This window comes from Lutra lutra, chromosome 11, assembly GCF_902655055.1.
Source record: "Lutra lutra chromosome 11, mLutLut1.2, whole genome shotgun sequence".
Taxonomy (NCBI): Eukaryota; Metazoa; Chordata; class Mammalia; order Carnivora; family Mustelidae; genus Lutra; species Lutra lutra.
Genome location: NC_062288.1, coordinates 44,634,752 through 44,655,831, shown reverse-complemented (window position 1 = coordinate 44,655,831; position 21,080 = coordinate 44,634,752). Strand labels below are relative to the sequence as shown.

Here is a 21,080-nt window from a genome sequence, read left to right as displayed (position 1 = left end):
GCCAATGCTGCATCTTTCTAACCCATTGTCTATAGTCATATGTCCCTCTTATTTACAGCCAGGAAAGGTTCTCTTCTTTGAGTACTTATGTGATTAGACTGGGCCCACATGGATAACTCTGGTTAACTTTCCACCTCAAGGTCTATAACTTTAGTCATACCTGCAAAATTCCTTTTGCTATGTAAGAGGACATATTTACAGGTTCTGAGGGTTAGGACATGGACATCTTTGTGGAGGGCCATTATTCCACTTACCACACTGTGAAAATCACCATATAGGTAGGAAATAAAATGCTACTTTGGGTTAAAATTCACTAACATAAAGATATAAGGGATTCCACTCCTTCCTTAAAATGTCAAGAGATTACTCCTCTCCCACCAGACACAGGAGGCCTATCCTCTGGAGAAAAATAACCAAACGCTGACAATGGATTATCAGGCACAGAGAAGGGAGCAGTGATGTAGCAAAGAGAAACCAGAAAGTTTACATGGAATTCTGCTTTCTGAACTATGAGATCTTTAGCCCCCTTCTCCTCACCTGTCCAGGAGTCTGGCAGTCAAAATTATACCTACCACTTAGGAGATGAGAGAGTACTTCTAATGAATTGATGTGGGGAAAAAAACTATAGATACTGACATTTAAGATGTTCTCAAAGACAAAGTCCCCAATCATAAAACCATCTCTATGAAAAAAAACAGCTCCACATAAATTTAATTACTATTAAATATATATGTGAGTGGACATCTAAGGATCCCCAGTCATCTAAAAGCGTCAACATGAAAGGGACAAACATGAACAGAATTAGGAAACCCAAGGAAACAAAGACAATGGAGGATTAAAAAGAACAACTGAGAAGTGATTATTACTGAAGAGGTAAAAGAAGTTTCTTGTCATCATGAAAAAAAAAAAAAGCTGTTACTAAAAGAAAAAAAGAACAATGAAAATACACATGCATCCCCAAATCAGAAATTCAGTAAGAGTTGGAATATAAAGTTGAGAAAAACCTCACAGAAATAAAAATGAAAAAGAGAAAGAGATAGAGGGGGGGGGGAGGAAGGAAGGAAGGAAGGAAGGAAGGAAGGAAGGAAGGAAGGAAGAAAAATAATGAAAATATTAGAAGGGCGCGTAGGTGGCTTAATGGGTTAAGCGTCTGCCTTCGGCTCAGGTCATGATTCCGGGGTCTTGGAATCAAGTTCCACATCGGGCTCCTTGCTGAGCAGGGAGCCTGTTTCTCCTTCTGCCTGCTCTGCCTGCTGCTCCCTGCTGCTCCCTCTGCTTATGTTCTCTCTATTTGACATAAATAAATAAAACCTTAAAAAAAAGAAAAAAAAATATTAGAGAACTAATCTAGCAGCACCAAAATACAATTAGCAGAAGTTCCAGAAAAAGAGAAAAGAGAATAAAAATTATCAAAGAAATAACAAATATTAATTTCTCAGAACTACAATACATAAGTTTCTAGATAGAAAGGACTCACTAAGCTCCCAGAAATGAATAAAAATGTACCACACCAAGCAAGGTACTGAATCATACCACTGAATACACTCAGAAAAAAGAAAATACTAGGAATTTCAAGACAGAGGACAGGGGTGCCTGGGTGACTCAGTGGATTAAGCCTCTGCCTTCGGCCCAGGTCCTAGTCCAGGGGTCCTGGGATCGAGGCCGGTCGATTCTCTGCTCAGCAGGGGGCCTGCTACACCGCGCCCCCCCCCCCCCGCCCACTGCCTCCTCTCTGCCTACCTGTGATCTCTTTCTCTGTCAAATAAATAAATATTTTTTAAAAAATAATTTTTAGACATGTAAGATCTGAAAAATTTACCTCTCACTAACCTTTACTAAAGAAATCATTGAAGAAGTTGTCCCATCCAGGTAAGAGACTAAATGAAAAAAAAATTAAATGCAAGCAAGAAAAAATTCCACCTGTGAAAGTTGAAAAGGAAGTCCCATGATGATGATGAAGCAAAGTCCAAGGATGACAAAGAAAAACCAGTTCAAGATTAGAGCTGGAGGAGAAAGGGCTCCGGAAGAAATACTTAAGAAATTATTTGACATGGCTGACCGTATCAAAAATTGTGTATAAAAAAAAAAAATTGTGTATATTTTAAATTTTTTTTTAAGAGTTTATTTATTTGACAGGCAGAGATAACAAGTAAGCAGAAAGGCAGGCAGAGAGAGAGAGGAGGAAGCAGGCTCCCCGCTGAGCAGAGAGCCCGATGTGGGGCTCAATGCGGGGCTCAATCCCAGGACCCTGGGACCATGACCTGAGCCGAAGGCAGAGGCTTTAACCCACTGAGCCACCCAGGTGCCCCCAAAATTGTGTATATTTTAGAAAGAAGGAAAGATAGAAAGAAAGAAAAAGAAAAGAAAGAAAAGAAAAAATAAAAGGAAAGAGAGGTTGATTTACAAAGAAGTTGAATGTTCTATGAAGAGTTGCTTTCAGATACAAGGAGACTAAAAAAGTTGAAAAACAACGTTAAGCAAAGGAAGTCATTTTTAAAACTCTATTCATGCCTTCCTTTAAAAATAAACTGAATCCGGGGGCACCTGGGTGGCTCAGTGGGTTAAAGTCTCTGCCTTCGGCTCAGGTCATGATCCCAGGGTCCTGGGATCGAGCCCCACATCGGGCTCTCTGCTCGGCGGGGAGCCTGCTTCCTCCTCTCTCTCTCTGCCTGCCTCTCTGTCTACTTGTGATCTCTATCTGTCAAATAAATAAATAAAATCTTAAAAAAAAATAAAAAAAATAAACTGAATTGGGGTGCCTGGGTGGCTCAGTGGGGTAAGCCTCTGCCTCCGGCTCAGGTCATGATCTCAGGGTCCTGGGATCAAGCCCCACATCGGGCTCTCTGCTCGGCGGGAGCCTGCTTCCTCCTCTCTCTCTCTGCCTGCCTCTCTGTCTACTTGTGATCTCTATCTGTCAAATAAATAAATAAAATCTTAAAAAAAAATAAAAAAAATAAACTGAATTGGGGTGCCTGGGTGGCTCAGTGGGGTAAGCCTCTGCCTCCGGCTCAGGTCATGATCTCAGGGTCCTGGGATCGAGCCCCACATCAGGCTCTCTGCTCAGCAGGGAGCCTGCTTTCCCCTCTCTCTCCGCCTGCCTCTCTGCCTACTTGTGATCTCGCTCTCTCTGTCAAATAATAAATAAAATTTAAATAAATAAATAAATAAACTGAATCAATGAGAATCCTTTAAATTTAATTAGTGGGATATAGTCTCAGTGTATGGTTTCTTTTGGCATCTGCCTCACCCCTGCCTACTCAGCCTTACAACAATAATACAGTAAAAAGTGTTCTTAAACTGAGAAAGCATGTTTCTATTATTGTTAATCAATATTTCATCTTTGGAAAGTCATTATCATAAAGAAGTCAGTATGAAATTGGCTAAGTAAAACAATCAAATGTCACTTTGAAAAGTAAGTAAAAGGACAATTATAAAAAAATAAAATCGTGGAAATAAGACAATATACAATACACACATCTGGTAGCTCATTTGTTGAAAAATGTCTCCTGGAAGCATTTGTAAAATTTTTTTAGAAAAACACTAATTATAATAAAGATAATGGCCAGAAAGGGAAAACATAAGATTATCAACAAATATGGTCTTTAAAAATAGAGCAATTTTATTACACGTCATGAAGCCTAATTACAAAGTATTACTATTCCTAGATTCTTTTAATAACATTGTGTGTACTATAACCTCTAATCAATAGTGGGTTTTAGTTTTTAAGGTTTTATTTATTTGAGAGAGAGAGAGAATGAGAGAGAGAATCCGAGCGCAGCAGGGGTGGAGGGTGGAGGTGGAGGGAGAGAGAGGGAGAAGCCGATTAACGACTGAGCAGGGAGCCTGATAAAGGGCTCAATTCCAGGACCCTGAGATCGTGACCTGAGCCAAAGGCAGAGGCTTAACCCACTGAGCCACCCAGGCACCACCAAAAGTGTTAAGGATAAAATAATAAATGCAAATGTAAATTCAGAAGAGACTTTTAGTTCCAGAAAAGATTGCAGATTATCTAATTTATTTTTTTTTTAAGATTTTATTTATTTACTAGACACACAGAGAGAGATCACAAGTAGGTGAGAGGGGGGGAAGCAGGCTGTCCGCTGAGCAGAGAGCCTGATGTGGGGCTTGATCCCAGGACCTGAGATCATGACCCAAACCAAAGGCAGAGGCTCAACCCACTGAGCCACCCAGGTGCCCCAGATTATCTAATTTATTTTATAAATGAGGATACTGAGTATAAACAAGGTTAAGTACTTATCCAAGGGCACATACATGGTTATTGGCAAAGTATGAACTACAAATCAAATCTACCATGTGTTAGTCCAGGTACTTCCACCACACACAATGCTGTCTTACAGGTTTTGATGCTATCTAAAACATACAAGTTGATTTTGTACCATCTTCTACTTTTTAAAGGGAATAATAATACAAAGAAAATTTCTTAGGAAAATATCAGTACATTTTAATGGATAGTTTCTAAACCATAATTGTAAGTCATATCCATAAACAAGGTATTTCTGAGTAAGTAGAAGAGTTATTGAAATTAAAATTAAATTTCATATCCATAAATAAGGTATTTCTGAGTAAGTAGAAGAGTTATTGAAATTAAAATTAAATTTAATTAATTAATTAATTTCCCAAAGGCCTCCCTCTTATCTTCTGTCTACAGTTCCCTATCAGTAACATTAGTTCTGAAACATTTAAGTAAAGGCCATTTTACTCAAGGGGTCATAAGAGTCAGATGCTTGGCTTTTGCATAGGCTGCAGCCTTCTAGACCTTTCCACTAGCTCCCACTTCATGGTCCCCGCAGGCTTTCCAAACTTCTCACAAATTCTCATTTTTCTACCCACTCAACAGTGTTCTCTGGGCTGAGATCATCACTGTCAAATTCTTTGATCTGGAGTCAGTTCCTACCACCTACTCAGTACTTCAGGATAGATATATCATTTACAATTTTTCTCATGTTCGGCAGAACCGCTCTGACATATGGTAAAAGTTTTCTTGACATCCACACCCTCATCTATGCCAACAGTAGTATAAGTCCTTAATTCCCTACACAGCGAATTCCATTTTCCTGACCACACCGTTAGCCACTAAGTTGCTGAAAGCACAGGAGCCTGTGATTCTGGCCCAAGGACAAGTGCTGGGAACAATCACTGTAATCCCACATGGAAAAGCAGCATAATGATGCACTTAAAAGTTTCACCTCAGAAGCTACCTTAGTTTGATTCCTGGCTATACATAGCATTTAGAAGCTGCATATCCTTGGGCAAGTTACTGAAACACTTTGCCTCAGTTTCTCGACTATAAAATGGCAATGACATTTGTAACTACTTCATAGCATAGTAGTGACAATTAATATAAAATACAAAGTAAGTAACAGATAATGGTTAAATAAAAATATGCTTTTCGGGGACCCTGGGTGGCTCAGTGGGTTAAGGCCTCTGCCTTTGGCCCAGGTCATGATCCCAGAGTCCTGGGATTGAGCCCCACATGGGGCTCTCTGCTCTGCAGGGAGCCTGCTTCCTCCTCTCTCTCTGCTGCCTCTCTGCCTACTTGTGATCTCTCTCTGTCAAATAAATAAATAAAATCTTTAAAAAAAAATGCTTTTCAATCCTTTTCTTTCCTTAGACTTAGTCCTTCTATTTGTGCCCAATAATAAAATAGAGAATATGGTTCCTGAGAGACTGAAATACTGAGGATGGGATATTTGTGAGCCAATTTAAGATGACGTTACAAAGTTACATTCCTGGAGCAGGAAACAATATGTGAAGAATTTTCTAAAACCAGATCATTCCTCTTTTATTTATTAATAATATTTCATTATTTCCATGTTTCTTGAACTATGACCATATTACTTTTTCATATAACTCACTGATCACTTTTTTTCTTATTTTTTGTTCGACAGATACACCAAAAGAAACTTCAAAGTGCAAAATATATACCCTTATGATAAACATAGATTCATGGGCTGGGGAAGGGTAATGTTGGGAGGAAAGTCAAAGGAGATGATACTTTTGAATTTCTTATAACGAAAAAATATTCACTTTCATAGTTAATATTTTCAAAGTGTTACTTTCATAGTTAAAATTTAATTTAAAAATAATTCTAACTTTCAGAATCAATTTTTTAAAAATAGTAACCTAACAATTAAATATGAGACAATTAAATATGAGATAACATAAAAAAAATGAAAATATGGATCAGAGAGAATCTCCATCTTTGCACAAGAGGAGTATTTTCTGGAAATACAGTATTTTCATTCTTACAACTCAAAAATAGCTCTTTTAGCCCATTATTTTTAAACAACTTTAACTCTTTAAAGCTATCATTTATTTCAAGTAACTTTTCTGGCTAATCTTTTATCATCTTTGGGTAGAAAAAAATTAGGAAGAAAAAGTAATACTGGAACTACTTACTTTGAAAAGCATCTATATCTTACCGGATCTACTGTCTCAAAATGTGCTATAGTCATTCAGAGTTCTATAAATCCTTATTAAGGAAATCAGAGTAGAATAAAGTGAAAAATGAATTTCCTCAGCATCTAAATAATAAAAATATAGTAAGGCTTGCCAAAGTGTTCTATTCCCCCTTGCACTCTCCAGCTATGATAAATGGAAACTGCCTGTCAGCGGGAAAAAGTGGATGCCATTCTTCTAATAGCAGCCTTATTTGGCACAAAGCAGGCACTCAAGCATAAAAATTGAGTCCATGGGCCCATCTCTCTTAACAGTGATCAAATCAAATGAACAAATCAAAAAGATATTTGTTGCTTAATAAAAAAAGCTGAGATACAATAAGCCAAATGTTTCACGTAGATTTGGAGTAACTAGTTAGGAAACAAAAACCACTATATACTTCTCCATCTTCACTGCCAATTCCAAAGCATGCACTCTTTTTTTCTACAGCAAGTTTCACAGTATTCACAATTTAGAGGGAAAAAAGCAAACCAACATAGAATAGCAAAATAAATATATGCTGGTGGCTAATATATACACACATTCTGTCAGTATGCTTACAGATTTGCTGCTTCTATTTTTTTTAATATCAATTTCCTCAAGGTAGAATAACCTTCAAACATTTTATTAATTAACTTCTACACTACTGCACTGTGACTTTTGAAAGCAGCAATGCCCTTGTACAAGCTTGGGAGGGAACACTTCACACTTAACAGAAAGTGCAAAGAAAAAGAGTGTTGGATCTTGTATTTAATGTAAACAAACTCAGGTACACAAGTTAGTAAGTGGATATGTAACTGTCTTACGATAGATAACACTATGCTAAAGAAAGACACATGAACGTACTGGTATCACATTCCCAGCCATGATACCTAAAAACCAAATGTTTTATAACTTCATTTGAACCTCACTTAAATTTCTTCTACAGACCTTTAAAAAATAAACAAAACCCACAGGGTATTAATTCAGGCTGAGTGTAAGTCCTATTCTGCCTACTATTTGTAAGATCATGGTAGGTTACTCAAGCTTTCTGTGTCTCAGTTTCATTTTGAGTAAAATAGGTGTTATAACAGTCATATACTAACTAATTTTTTAAAAGGGGGAGTGGGTCAGAGGATTAGTACAGTGTCTGGCATGTGATGAGTCCTCAATAAATGTTAGGTATTATTATTATTATTAAACAATTTTAGGTAAAGGTAGGCTAATCCCTCATGTCCTCTTCTGACCTACTAGCCTTTGAAGAATGTAATGAAGTAAAATAGCCAATGATCGAATAGTAGGAAGAAAGAGAAAATAATAGGATGCTGGATTTATTAGTAGCATGGATAAACAGAAGTTAAATTAATAGTAGTAACATACCAGGATTTACACAAATACTCCAACATGTAAATCCCTTCCATCCCTCTTTTGCTTCTTTACTACCACCATGATGTTACTTTTAAACATAAAGATATAGAGTATAAAAGATGAGAAAGTAATAGCAGGGGGAAGAAAATATGTTCAATAAAAATAGGACTTCAATCTATGGCAGCCATGAAAATTTTATATTTTTGATGGTTCTTAGAGACAACTCTATAGAGACAGTCCTTCAAAAGAAAATAAAAGTGCTATATATACTCAATCATACTATAAAGTCTGAATTTAAAAATAAAATTATTTAATAGAATAACAATTCACATATCCCACAAAAAAGATTCTTGAAATAAGAGAAAAATCATTTTTACTAGCATGAAATAGCCCAAACTTTTCTAAAAACTGTGCTAGTACCATAACCCAAAGGAACTTAAACTTAACAGAAATGGATAGAAAGTTGTAGAACAAATGGTCATTTTAGCAGTTTTATTTAGTGATTTATTATTTTGAATGAGAAATTAAAGCTTAGGATATATGTCATGAATTCCCTACAACACAAAGTTAAATTTTATTTAAAATTTTGATAGAGTAATAGGACTATTGTGAAATGAAGTACACTTTGATCAGTAATGGCAGGAAAAATAAAAACTAACGAAAGAATTATTATAAGAAATTTAAGGACAGAATATCTAAAAATGTAATATATGTACTAAAATAAAAAGTATAACTAAGAAGATACTAGGAACAATTAAAAAATTAAACAAAAGGAGAGATAAATCACTTATTTATTGTGAAAGAAATCACTTATTTATTGTGGTTATATAAATACTGAGATATTTATGAATCAATTCATTGGATTAAAGTAGCAAATAACAAAAGGAAAAACTACATTCATACAAAATTCAAAACTTGCAAAACTATGTATTACTTATGAATACACACATTTGGAGATTCATTATTAAAAAAAGAAGAGAATGAGAAATATAAAGTAGAGAACAGAGGTAACCCCTGTGCCAGACAGATGAGAATGTAATTACCAAGGATTCACAGGGGACATCAAAGCCTTTCGTAATGTCTGATTTTTGAAGCAGGCTGGTGGATACCTTGGGCATTCATTATTATTATGCTTTAAGTTGAATTCATAAACCATAAATTCTCACGTATGTATGGTATATTTCATGATTGTAACAATAAACTCTTAAGAATGACCAATAGCAATACGATGGTTTCTTTCTTTGACTCCTGAGTATATGTTCACCCTTTGTCTTTCTCACCTCTTAAATTCTGACCTCAGATTTCTGTGATGATTATGATAAACAGGTAAAAAATTACCGTGTTTCTTATTGGAATCTTCTTGGGTTCTGGAGGCATATCCTGTGGAACAAATTTCACCGGTTCCTTAATCTGCCTCCTTGATCGTTTGGTCCCATCTGGTAAGGTTTCCATGGCCATGTCTGCTTCCATGTCACTGCTCCCTGCCTGGTCACATTCTGAACACTGCCTACATAAAGAAAAAAATGTAAGTTCATATATTTATTTTTATTTTCTAGTATTAGTTATGGTTTCTATTAATAAAAATTCAGGTACATGTGAAGAATATATAAAAATATACACTCCTGTAAGAATGACAATAGTAAATATATAAAGCAATTCCTGTATCCCTGTAAGTATCATAAACACATACAATAATGCTACATGTTTAAGTGAACCAACGTAAGAGATTCAACACTGATGGTGAAGTCCAAAGTAACAGAAACCTGTCTCTCCACCTAGAAAACAACTGCATGGGCATAATGTTTGATGTAATTATTTTCAAACTCTGGACTCTAGTAAAGGCTTGCAACTTCCAAGGAAAGACTTGCACAGGTAAACTGCAATTAATTTCAGTCAATTTCAGCTCTAGGCGAAGTCACAGCTACCCATTCTCCAACCAAGCCACACAGCAGGCAGAACACTGCACATGTTCCTGCAGTAGCTTACAAACAGCCATGGTCAAAAACATGGTCAAAAACAGCCAGGATGGTCAAAATAAACCATGTCCTCCAAATACTGAGCATCTGTGCTCTAATCACAGAAGTACAAAGAGCTGGGTAAGGTCCGCTCAGCCTAAAAATGACTTCTAGAACTTAAAATTATCTCCCGCCTTCATTTTTCTCCTTGCACCCTTTTGGGAGCCAGACACTAAAGACATGGACACTCAAAAACAAGTGCATATACAGGAAAAATTAGCAAATCACCAGACTTGCACAGGGAAAGGCTCAGAAAAGACATAAAAAACTGTAAGTTTACACCTTAGACTGATCCTCAGCACAGAGACAGCACACTATGATAAGAAATAAAAACAAACAGAAACAGTAACAAAAGACAGCAAATGTTGGGAATGGTTGAAAATCTCATTTCCAAAGTTATCACATTATTAAATACAAATGTCCAGTTTCTGAGAAAAACCTCACAAGTTAAACAAAGAAAAAGGAAAGTATGGCCCATTAAAATGGGGGAAAAATTAACAGAAACTGTCCCAGAAAAAGACCTGAAGGCAGATCTGCAAGACAAAGAATTATTTTTTAAATGCTCAATGAACTAACAGAAATTGTGACAAAGACAAGAAAATAATTTCTGAACAAAACAGAAATATCAATAGAGAGAAAGCCTAAAAATAAGCCAAAAGATAATTCTGGAGATGAAAAGTACAATAACGGAACAGAAAATTTACTAGAGGGATTAAAAGGACAGATCTGTGCAGCAAACTTGAAAGAAAGAACAATGGAAACTACAAAGTCTGAAGAACAAACGGAAAAAAAAAAAGCTTGAAAAAAAGTGAACAGATCCTAAGCAGCAAGTGAGGGCATCGACAAATACACCAACATTCGCATTGTGGAAGACCCAGAAGAAGAAAAAGGGGGAAGAGACAATGTTTAAAGGAATAATGACTGAAAACTTCCTAATTTGATGAAGGAGATAATATGAAATCCAAGAAGCTCAACAAATACCAAACAAAATAAACTCAAAAAGTCCCATGCCAAGATGCATTATAATCAAACTTTCCAAATAAAAAGACACAAAGAGAGCCTTGAAAATAGAGAGAAATTCAGAATCGTAACATACAATCAATAAGATTACAGGCAGAGCTCTCATCAGAAATTCTGGAAGCCAGAAGGCAGTGTTATCAATGTATTAAAAGTGTTAAAATGACCAGAAAAACAAACAGCAACCAAAAAACCCTATCAACTAAGAATACTATGTTCATCAAAATTGTCCTTCAAAAGTGTGCGAGAAATTAAGACAGTGCTAGACAAACAATAGCAGGGGGAGTTCGATACCACCAGACTTGTCCTACAAGAAATGCTCAATGGAGTCCTGTAGGGTAGGGGGAGGGGGGAAGGACACAAGACAGTAACTCAGAGTCCATTATGGAGAAATAAAAATCTCAATAAAGGTTAATACACGATCAATTATAAAAGCTAATATTATTATAACAATGGGTTGTAACTCTACTCTTGTTTTTTTACATGATGTAAGAGACTAATACATTTAAAAAAACTAGTACCATAAATAGCTTATACTATTATAACTGTTTCTTAAGTCCACATGCATGTAGAAGAAGGATTTAAATAAGCTATAGAGGGGCACCTCGGTGGCTGTGTCGCTTAAGGGACTGACTCTTCATTTCAGCTCAGGACTCTGCACTGTCCATGGAGCCTGTTTAAGATTCTCTCTCCATCACCCCCCCAAAACCTCAATCTCCACAGGCGCTCTCTCAAAAATATAAATAAATAAATAAATAAGATATACAAATGGCTAATAAGCACAAGAAAAGATGCTAAACATTACTAATCATTAAGGAAACGAAAATCAAAACCACAATGAGATAGCACCTCACATCAAACAGGATGGCTATTATCAAAACAAAAAACAGAAAATAGTAAGTGTTTGCAAGGATGTAGAGAAACTGGAATCCTGTACAGCTGCTTTAAAAAGCAGTATGGTGGTTCCCTAAAAAATTAAAAATACAATTACCATATAATCCATTCTTTTTTTTTTTTTAAGATTTTATTTATTTATTTGACTGATAGAGATCACAAGTAGGCAGAGAGGCAGGCAGAGAGAGAGGAGGAAGCAGGCTCCCCGCTGAGCAGAGAGCCCAATACGGGGCTTGATCCCAGGACCCTGGGATCACAACCTGAGTCAAAGGCAGAGGCTTTAACCCACTGAGCCACCCAGGCGCCCCCATATCATCCATTCTTAAAGAGGTATCTCTACACCCATATTCATAGCAGCACTGTTCACAATAGCTAATTGTGGGAGTAACCCCAGTAACTACTGACCTATAAGTGGATAAGTAAAATGTGGTACATATACAATGGACTATTATTCAGCTTTAAAAAAGAAGAATATTCACAATATGCTATGACATGGATGAACCTGAAGACATTAGTCTAAGTGAAATAGGCCAGTCACTAAAAAGACCTATAGTATATGATTCCACTTACATGAGGTACTTAAGAGTAGTTAAAATCATAGGGAAAGAAAGTGGAATAGTGATTGCCAAGAGCTGGAGGGAAGGGAGGAATGGGGAGTTATTATTCAGTATGTATAGAGTTTCAATTTTTACAAGATGAAAAATGTCATAGAGATTATTATTGTATTTAATATAACAATATAATAATTATTAATGTACTTAATACCACTGGACTATACCACTTAAAAATTAAGATGGTAAATTTTATGTGTATTTTGCCACAGTAAAATATTTGAAAAAACAAGAGTAACATTAAAAGATAATTAAACACTGAAATTTCAGTCTAGATCAGTACATTCCATTAGAACTGTTAGAATTATCTATAACTGGGGCGCCTGGGTGGCTCAGTGGGTTAAGCCTCTGCCTTCCACTCCGGTCATGATCCCGGGGTCCTGGGATAGAGCCCCGCATCGGGCTCTCTGCTCGGCGGGGAGCCTGCTTCCCTTCCTCTCTCTCTGCCTGCCTCTCTGCCTACTTGTGATCTCTGTCTGTCAAATAAATAGATAAAAAATTAAAAAAAAAAAAAGAATTATCTATAACTGCACTATTTAGTACAACAGTCACTAGCCATATATTGCTATTGAACACTTGTAATGTGTGACTAAGGAACTGATTTTTAAATTTTAATTTTAATCAATTTAAATCTAAGGAGTCACATGTGGCTAGTGGCTAACACTGGACAACAAAAGTCTACAAAATGATTATTGAAAATCTTAATATTGCCAATTATAAAGGCCCACTTAAAAATTCATTAGAAACTGTTAAAGGTAATTTTTTTTCATATATTTTCTTTAAATTTAAAAGAATGATCAGAAGGTTCTTTAGAAGTCTAACTTACAGTGTTATCTCTATAAAAATAGTTATAATAGAGAAAATAATGTTTCATATTTAGTTTACTTATCAGTACCTTAGTTTCTTAAATAATCTTAGTTTACATCAGTACCCTTGAATGAATCTTAGAATTCCCTCATCGACTATTTTCAAAGATTTCTTATTATTTGAGGTCATACTACATCAAAATTCACATATCTTGCTCACTAATATAGTAAACATTATCAAACTAATATCTATTTTTTAAGAGTAATAACTTTAAATTTCAAATTCCAGTAACAGAGTTAAATGCAATATGCCATTTGTGTTAATAAGACATATACATTAATTGTTAAAATGCAAATTAATATTCAACGCTTTGTTGTTGTTGTTTTTTAAAAGATTTTATTTATTTGTTTGACAGAGATCACAAGTAGGCAGAGAGGCAGGCAGGGGGGTGGGAAGCAGGCTCCCTGCTGAGCAGAGAGCCCAATGCTGGGCTCAATCACAGGACCCTGGAATCATGACCTGAGCTGAAGGCAGAGGCTTTAACCCACTAAGCCACCCACGTGCCCCTAATATTTAAGGCTTTGATCTTAATATCTAAAAATTCTCATTCATTTAACCAAAATTGTTGAGGAAAAATTTTAACACTAAAAAAATGACCAATAAGAAAAATAAAAAAGTAAGTAATTTATCATGTGTTACTCAAAAAGTTTTATATATCTATTGGTAGAATAGCCAACCACTTCATTCCTTGGATTCACAGATTGCCACGGATATTAACATACAAAGCTCCTGGGTGGCTCAGTTGGTTTTGGCTCAGGTTGTGATCTCATGGGTAATGAGATCAAGCCCATGTTGGGCCCTGCTTTCAGTGGGGAGTCTGCTAGAAGATTTTCTACCTCTGCCCCTTCCCATTCAAACCCACTCTTCTCACTCTCTCAAATAAATAAATCTTTTTTAAAAAATTAAAATACAAATAAAGTGTAAGATATCCATTTGCTCCTGTTTGTCCCATATGAAAAGATTAAAGATTAGTATGAGCAATAAACACCTAACAATATTCGTAATTTAAATAATGAATATATTTTCAAACAATCTATTGGCAATCCTAAACTGTGAAAACCCCACAAATGTTAGATACTATTAGTAAATAATAACAAATACAACAAACATCAAAACAGAAATGGCCATAGAAAGAGATTAAATTATGTCACAGAAAAGGACTATTTCCTTAAGTGATCATTTCTACCAGCTGAAGTGAAATGTAATCAAAGTTTCTCAGTTCCAATTCATTTTTAACATACATGAATTGCTGGGATATAGAAACAAGTACCTTTTTAGGATGAATCAGTGTGTTGTTTTTCTTTTAACTGAATTTTTTTTTTCTTTAGTTTCTCATTTTGTAACGATAACCCTTGTCAGGACATTCTCTAACTTCTTAACGCTCATGTTCATCCTCACCAAAAGTAATACACTCAGGTCACAAGGAAACTTGCTTTAGAGCCCTCTGACAGAACTGCTACTCCCTAAACTCCACGACAAAACACTGAACAACACAGAAAGTCAAAATAAAATTTAACCACCAATATAGAAATTTATCTGTTTGTTTCAAAACAACTGCCAAGTGATAGTTACAGTACAAACTCTACACAGATGGAGACACTACTTGAAACTTTTTTCAACAACCTATTAAATACTATCGTCTCTATCTTTTATGTATCATTTTTAAGATATGAAAAAGCATCTCTACTACATTAATCAGTACACAAGATCCTAAGAATAATAATCTAGGATATAGCTATGGCCTATCCAATTCAATGGGATTAATGGGATAATATTTGGGGGCAAAAGTCGTAATTATCCTTCATAATGTCAAAACACATACCTGGCTTCTTCTAATAACCCACTAAGCTGCTATTTTATACATGTAATCCTGTTTATTTTTACTTAATATATTCTACTAAGGGAAGAGAATCCTATATTTTATAATTCCCATGCAAAATATTAAAAATACTCTTAAGTAATCAAAATATTCAATTACTTAAAAAGGAATTTTTAAAGTACAAGTAATAAAAATTCATTTCATGAATTTATGCAAAAGGGCAACCTTCTGACTAAAATGAAATATCAAGAGATTTTTCTCATTTGCTATATAATCTTCAACTCCTGAACCATATATTACAACTTTTTTTTTGTTCAGAAGGGGGTTTAGAATTTTTCAATTACTAAAGAAAAATGATTTCATTGTATAATAATTCTAAGACAAGTGCATGAATTCAGTTTATAAAAAAATTTACTTGTATATGTTAGAGAAAAAACAGATTTTATGAATTCTTAACTGTAATAAATTGTGACACTTTCTCAAATATTATATATAATTCATGTTTTGCTTTTTTTCCTTTACAAATTACTTCTTTCAGTCTTCAAAGATTGCATAGCATACTCTGTTTTTTCCCTTATCTCTAAGATTTTTCCATGTTTTCCCCTTTTTTTAAAGGAAAATCTTCACAGGTACCTATATAAAACTTCATTAGTGAAATATAAATCAAAACCACAATGAGATATCACTTCAAATCTGTTAGAATGGCTGTCATCAAAAAGATAAGAAATAACAAGTGTTGGAGAAGATATGGAAAAAAAGGAATGCTCATATACTGTTGGCAGGAATGTAAACTGGTGCAGCCACTATGAAAACGAGCACGGAGGTTCTTCAAAAATTAAAAATAGGGCACTCCTGGGTGGCTCAGCTGGCTGGGCATCCGACTCTTGATTTTGGCTTGGGTCATGATCTCTGGGTCATGAGATTAGCTCTGAGTCATGCTCCACACTCAGCACAGAGTCTGCTTGGGATTCTCTCTATTCCTCTGCCCCTCGCCCCACCAGTCTGCTCTCTCGCTCTAAAATAAATCAATCTTTGAAAACAAAATAACTAAAAATGCAACTACTGTATGATCCAGCAATTCCACTTCTGAGTGTATATCCAAAGGAAACAAAATCTCTATCTTGAAAAGATACCTACACTCTTATGTTCATGCATCATTATTTATAAGAGGAAAAACATGGAAATACCCTGTGTCCACTGATGAATGAATGGGTAAAGAAAATGTGGTAGAAACAGATAATAGGATATTACTCAACCATAAAAAGGAAGGAAACCCTAGCTATTTGCAACAGCATAGATGGACCTTGAGGGAATTATGCTAAATAAGTCAAAAGCAAATATTGTATGATCTCGATTATATGTGGACTATTTTTTAAGATTTTATTTATTTATTGAATATAGAGAGAGAGATCACAAGTAGGCAAAGCAGCAGGCAGAGAGAGAGGGGGAAACAGGCTCCCCGCTAAGCAGAGAGCCTGATGTGGGACTCAATCTCAGGACCCTAAATTCATGACCTGAGCTGAAGGCAGAGGTTTAATCCACTGAGCCACCCAGGCGCCCCTTATGTGGACTATTTTTTTTTAAACCCACAAATTCATAAATAAAGAGTACAGACTGGTGGTTGCCAGAGGCTGGGGTCAGGGAGGTGGCGAGTTGGGGAGATGCAAAAGGGTAAGGGTGGTCAAAAGGTAAAAACTTCCAGTTAAAACATAAATATATACAAATAGATAAATAAATAAATAATTCTTAAAAGGGGGCTGGTGCCTGGGTGCCTCAGTCTGTTAAGCATCTGACTCTCAATTTCAGTTTGGGTTACAATCTCAGGGTCGTGAGATGGAGCCTCAAGATGGAGCCTGCTTAAGATTCTCTCTCTCTCTCTCTCCTGTGCCTCTCACCACGCTCTCTCTCTAAATAAATAAATCAATAAATAAATCCTGGGGATGTAATATACAACATGGTGACTATAGTTATTAATACTATATTGTATATTTGGAGAAATATTGTTTTTTTAAGATTTTATTTCTTTACCTGAGAGAGCGCACACAAGCACATGCACATGAGTTGTGTTAGGAGAGGTGAGGGAGAGGCACAAGCAAGCAGACTCTACCCCAACCGTGGAGCCCTACACGAGGCTCCATCCCAGGACCCAGCCATCATGATCTGAGCTGAAATCAAGAGTTGGCCAGCCACTTAACTGTTTAACCAACTGAGCCACCTGGCTGCCCCTAAGAGAATACATCTTAAGAGTCCTTATCATTAGGGGGAAAAAAAACAACAAACATTTAACTATGTATTACAATGGATGTTAACTAAACTTACTGTGGTAATCATTTCACAATATATACATCAAATCATTATGCTGTACACCTAAAATTAATACAAGGTTATATGTCAATTATCTCTTGATAAAAAGAAAGAGTTAATGGAAGAAAGGAAGGATAAATTATTAAGAAAAATGGGGGAGAAACCTATAAATTATTAACTGAAAGGTCTGTGCTATAGATTTTCTTTTCTCTTAAAAGAATAAACAAAGGTATACCCAAAGAATAAAAGGATATAATAAATATTACTCAATTATCTGTCAAATAATACTCTCCAGAATATTCAGGTTTTTTTTTTTCCACAATATTCTTTAATTAGAAAAGGCAAGAAAAATTCTGATCAGACGGTGATAGAAACATAAGATTATTCTAAAAGAAGTATTTATAGGGCACTCAGTGGGTTAAGCCTCTGCCTTTGGCTCAGGTCATGATCTCAGGGTCCTGCATCTGAGCCCTGCATTGGGCTCTCTGTTCAGCAGGGAGCCTGCTTCCCCCCACCCCCCACCTGCTTTTGCCTACTTGTGATCTCTGTCTGTCAAATAAATAAAATCTTTAAAAAAAAAAAAAGAAATATTTATTATTTGAGCTACTCTAATAAATCAAACCCTTACTACTTCATTTATATACCTATCAGGCTTATCTGGGAAGAATATAAGGCAGTGTGCAACATTATATATTTAAAAAGGAACAAACCAAAATAATATAAACTAAGAGTAAGACAAAATAAATTTCAAACAATGGGAGTAAGTAAAAACAAAATGGAGCCTAGATCATACCTTCATTAGCCTCTTTATCCCTTGCCAAATTCCTCACCCAACTAGCATTCTCATCTGATTTGCCCACTCCTAACCCAACATAAGAAGTCCCTGGGTTTTTCCCTCTCCTGCTCCTGGACAGCTAAGCATTATTGGAGAAAGATCAATTAATCACACTTATTAAACCAATTCACAAACATTCTTAGTATAGAACCTCAGGAAGTCATCTGTGATTTTTTTTTTCCATAGTAACTATCGGAAACTATCTCCTATCTTCTTAAGCCACCATCATCATCCCAATTCCTTTCCCTTTCCACAGACTGCTTCTATTTCACTGAAAAGTCAGAGCCTGTCTAATATGAGCTTATTCAACTTTCCTACTTTCCATCAATAATTACCTCTGTATCTTTATTCTTTCCTGTCACATGTCTTAAATTAGTCCAAGATAAGCAGTGAACTATTGTGGTATGGACCAAACAGAAAGCATCCAGATCTCAAACTAGTAACTCCCAAAGTAGTACTGGTACTAGAAGAAAAAAACAAACAAACAAACAAAAAAACTGGACAGGAGGTGCTTAGAACAGTCTACCAAGCAGAACGTGCTATTTGAGAAGGGAAGATTGCATAGTAATTTTGGCTAGCAGTGAACATAAGGGGTATATAGCAGAAAGGGTGTTACCAAATACACATAGCATAAAGACAAGAAAAGGAGTAATTGGTGACATTCAAAAATGTGTACCAGTAGGCTCTGTATAAATTTAAGCCAATAATGAGCCCAGTCATGAGATAAGGGTACAGGAACCCTTTCCCTAAGACAAAAGGACCTTTCTAGGACCTCTTTTCCTAAGAAAAAGACTAAGAAGAACTAAATGGAACCTAGGCAGAGATTAGGCAGTAGTGTGCTAGTAAATATCTAATACCTAATTCTCTATGGGAAAAAGTCATTATTTCTAGCATTTGCTAATTTCTGTATCATGCATACTACTAAGCATGGTCAATTTCAAAATACCAATATGGCATCAGAGAATGCAGAATGGGTAAAAAATGTATAGTAGCATACCATTAGACAGTTTTTCTACCATACATATATAATAGACTTAGGAAAAGAGTAAAGGTAATAATAAAATATTTGGGAAGTGAAATTGCTTTAATACTTATTATCTTTAATATAACTTCAAAGTTAAACTAAAAATGTTAAAAAGCAAAAAGTGCCTCTCACAACTGAGATACACTAAAGAAAAATATAATTCTATGACACTTACTCTAAAACTAATACACTCAATTAAGTGTTAAGCAAAACTAAGTTGACTTCAGAGGCCAAAAGAAATTTGATTATTAAAAACTAGAAGATATTGAAGACTTCACTTTGCCATGGTATTAGCTTCTTTCATTTTAAAACACTGTAACCAATGCATAGGACCCTCAATAGTTTTAGGTCTTTGGGGGAGACCTTTCCCTAAAACATTCCAGGCAAGGCAGTTTATGTGAAGTTCTTCCAGAAATTTACTGGAAACCAGAGCTCTGCAGGCAGAGTAGTATTAGAAAAGTTCATAACTGCACATCTCCATGTCAAAGATCATGACTAGCACACTAGCCCTGGAGACTACCAAACAGGCTTTCAATTTATAAACATCCACTTATAGGGCACCTGGTTGGCACAGTTTGCTGGGAGTCTGACTCTTGGTTTTGGCTCAGGTTGTGATCTCAGGGTCATGGGATCAAGCCCCACATCAGGCTCCATGCTCAGTGGGGTCTGCTCAAAGACTTTCTCTCCCTCTCCCTCTACCCTTTTCCCCTGCCGTGTGCACAAGCGCACTTGCTCACTTGCTCTCTCTCTCAAATAAATAAATAAATATTTTTTAAAAAGGCAAAAAAACCACCCACCTAGGATACTTATTAACACTGCTGGCATTCTAATAAGCCACAGCATTTTTTAATAAATTCTGGTTTCAAAAGCACAGATATAACGTATATATATATTTATGCCCTCTATTATACGTGAAAAGGGCAGACTAGTAGGACTCTCTCAAGACAAACTAATAAAGAACACCATGAGGGATGCCTGGGTGGCTCAGTCAGTTAAGCATCTGCCTTCAGCTCAGGTCCTGATCGCAGGATACTGGGATTGGCGGGAAGCCTGCTTTTCCCTCCCCTCCCTGGTCATCCTCTCTTTTGCTATCTCTGTCACTATCTCTGTCTCTCTCTCAAATAAATAAAAAATAAAAATAAAAATAAAAGTAAGTGTAGAAAGGCAATTTGCCTAAGAAGAATACTGAGATTTACTCCAAAACTTTCCGTGTTCTATATTCTTCCTATATAGAATCATCATATTAAAACTGATTTGTCTCTCCCTTGGACTAAAATTAAGGAAAGGATAAAATTCATCATACATAAGCTTTTATCAAATATCTGCAGTAATGTAATATACCTAAGTTAATGAAAAAAATTAAAAACATATGTCAAATGTTTCTAGATTGGTTGAACATAAATATAACTAGCACAAATGAAAAACACTAAAAGTAAAGCCTTGAGTGAAACTATTTAAAAATATTAAACAGCAATAAAAGGATGAGTAAGGAGGCAAATTCCTGATAAATTCATTCAATTTCAAAATAAAAATAAAGCATTTCAGAAATTCGTATAAATAAAATACAACTAATATAGGAGACAGAATTCATGCTTTAACCATTGCTAAGATACCACAATAGCTTCAATTAACTCAATATTCATTTGTCAAAAAAACAGATACAGATTTATTTATATATTATAATAAATATTTATGACCAAAGTGTTCTTACCACAAAAAAAGACAATGGAAACTAAGTGAAGTGATGGATATGTTAGTTAGTTTCGTTATGGTAATTACTTCACAATGTATACGTATATCAAATCATTAAGTTGTATATCTTAAATATATATAGCTTTTAATTGTCAATTATACTTAAAGTTGGAAACATATTTATAAAAAAAATCAG

At 35.5% G+C, this 21,080-nt stretch overlaps 1 protein-coding gene across 7 annotated transcripts in view; it reads right to left on the bottom strand.

Moving 5' to 3' along the window:
- PHF14 (PHD finger protein 14) overlaps positions 1-21,080 on the bottom strand; it is a 236,083-nt gene that overhangs the window by 154,268 nt on the left and 60,735 nt on the right. For all 7 annotated transcript variants that reach the window (XM_047694282.1, XM_047694283.1, XM_047694284.1 and 4 more), the window contains exon 14: positions 9,145-9,313. In XM_047694282.1, coding sequence (XP_047550238.1) covers positions 9,145-9,313 — 169 coding nt within the window. The remainder of the gene's footprint in view (positions 1-9,144; positions 9,314-21,080) is intronic.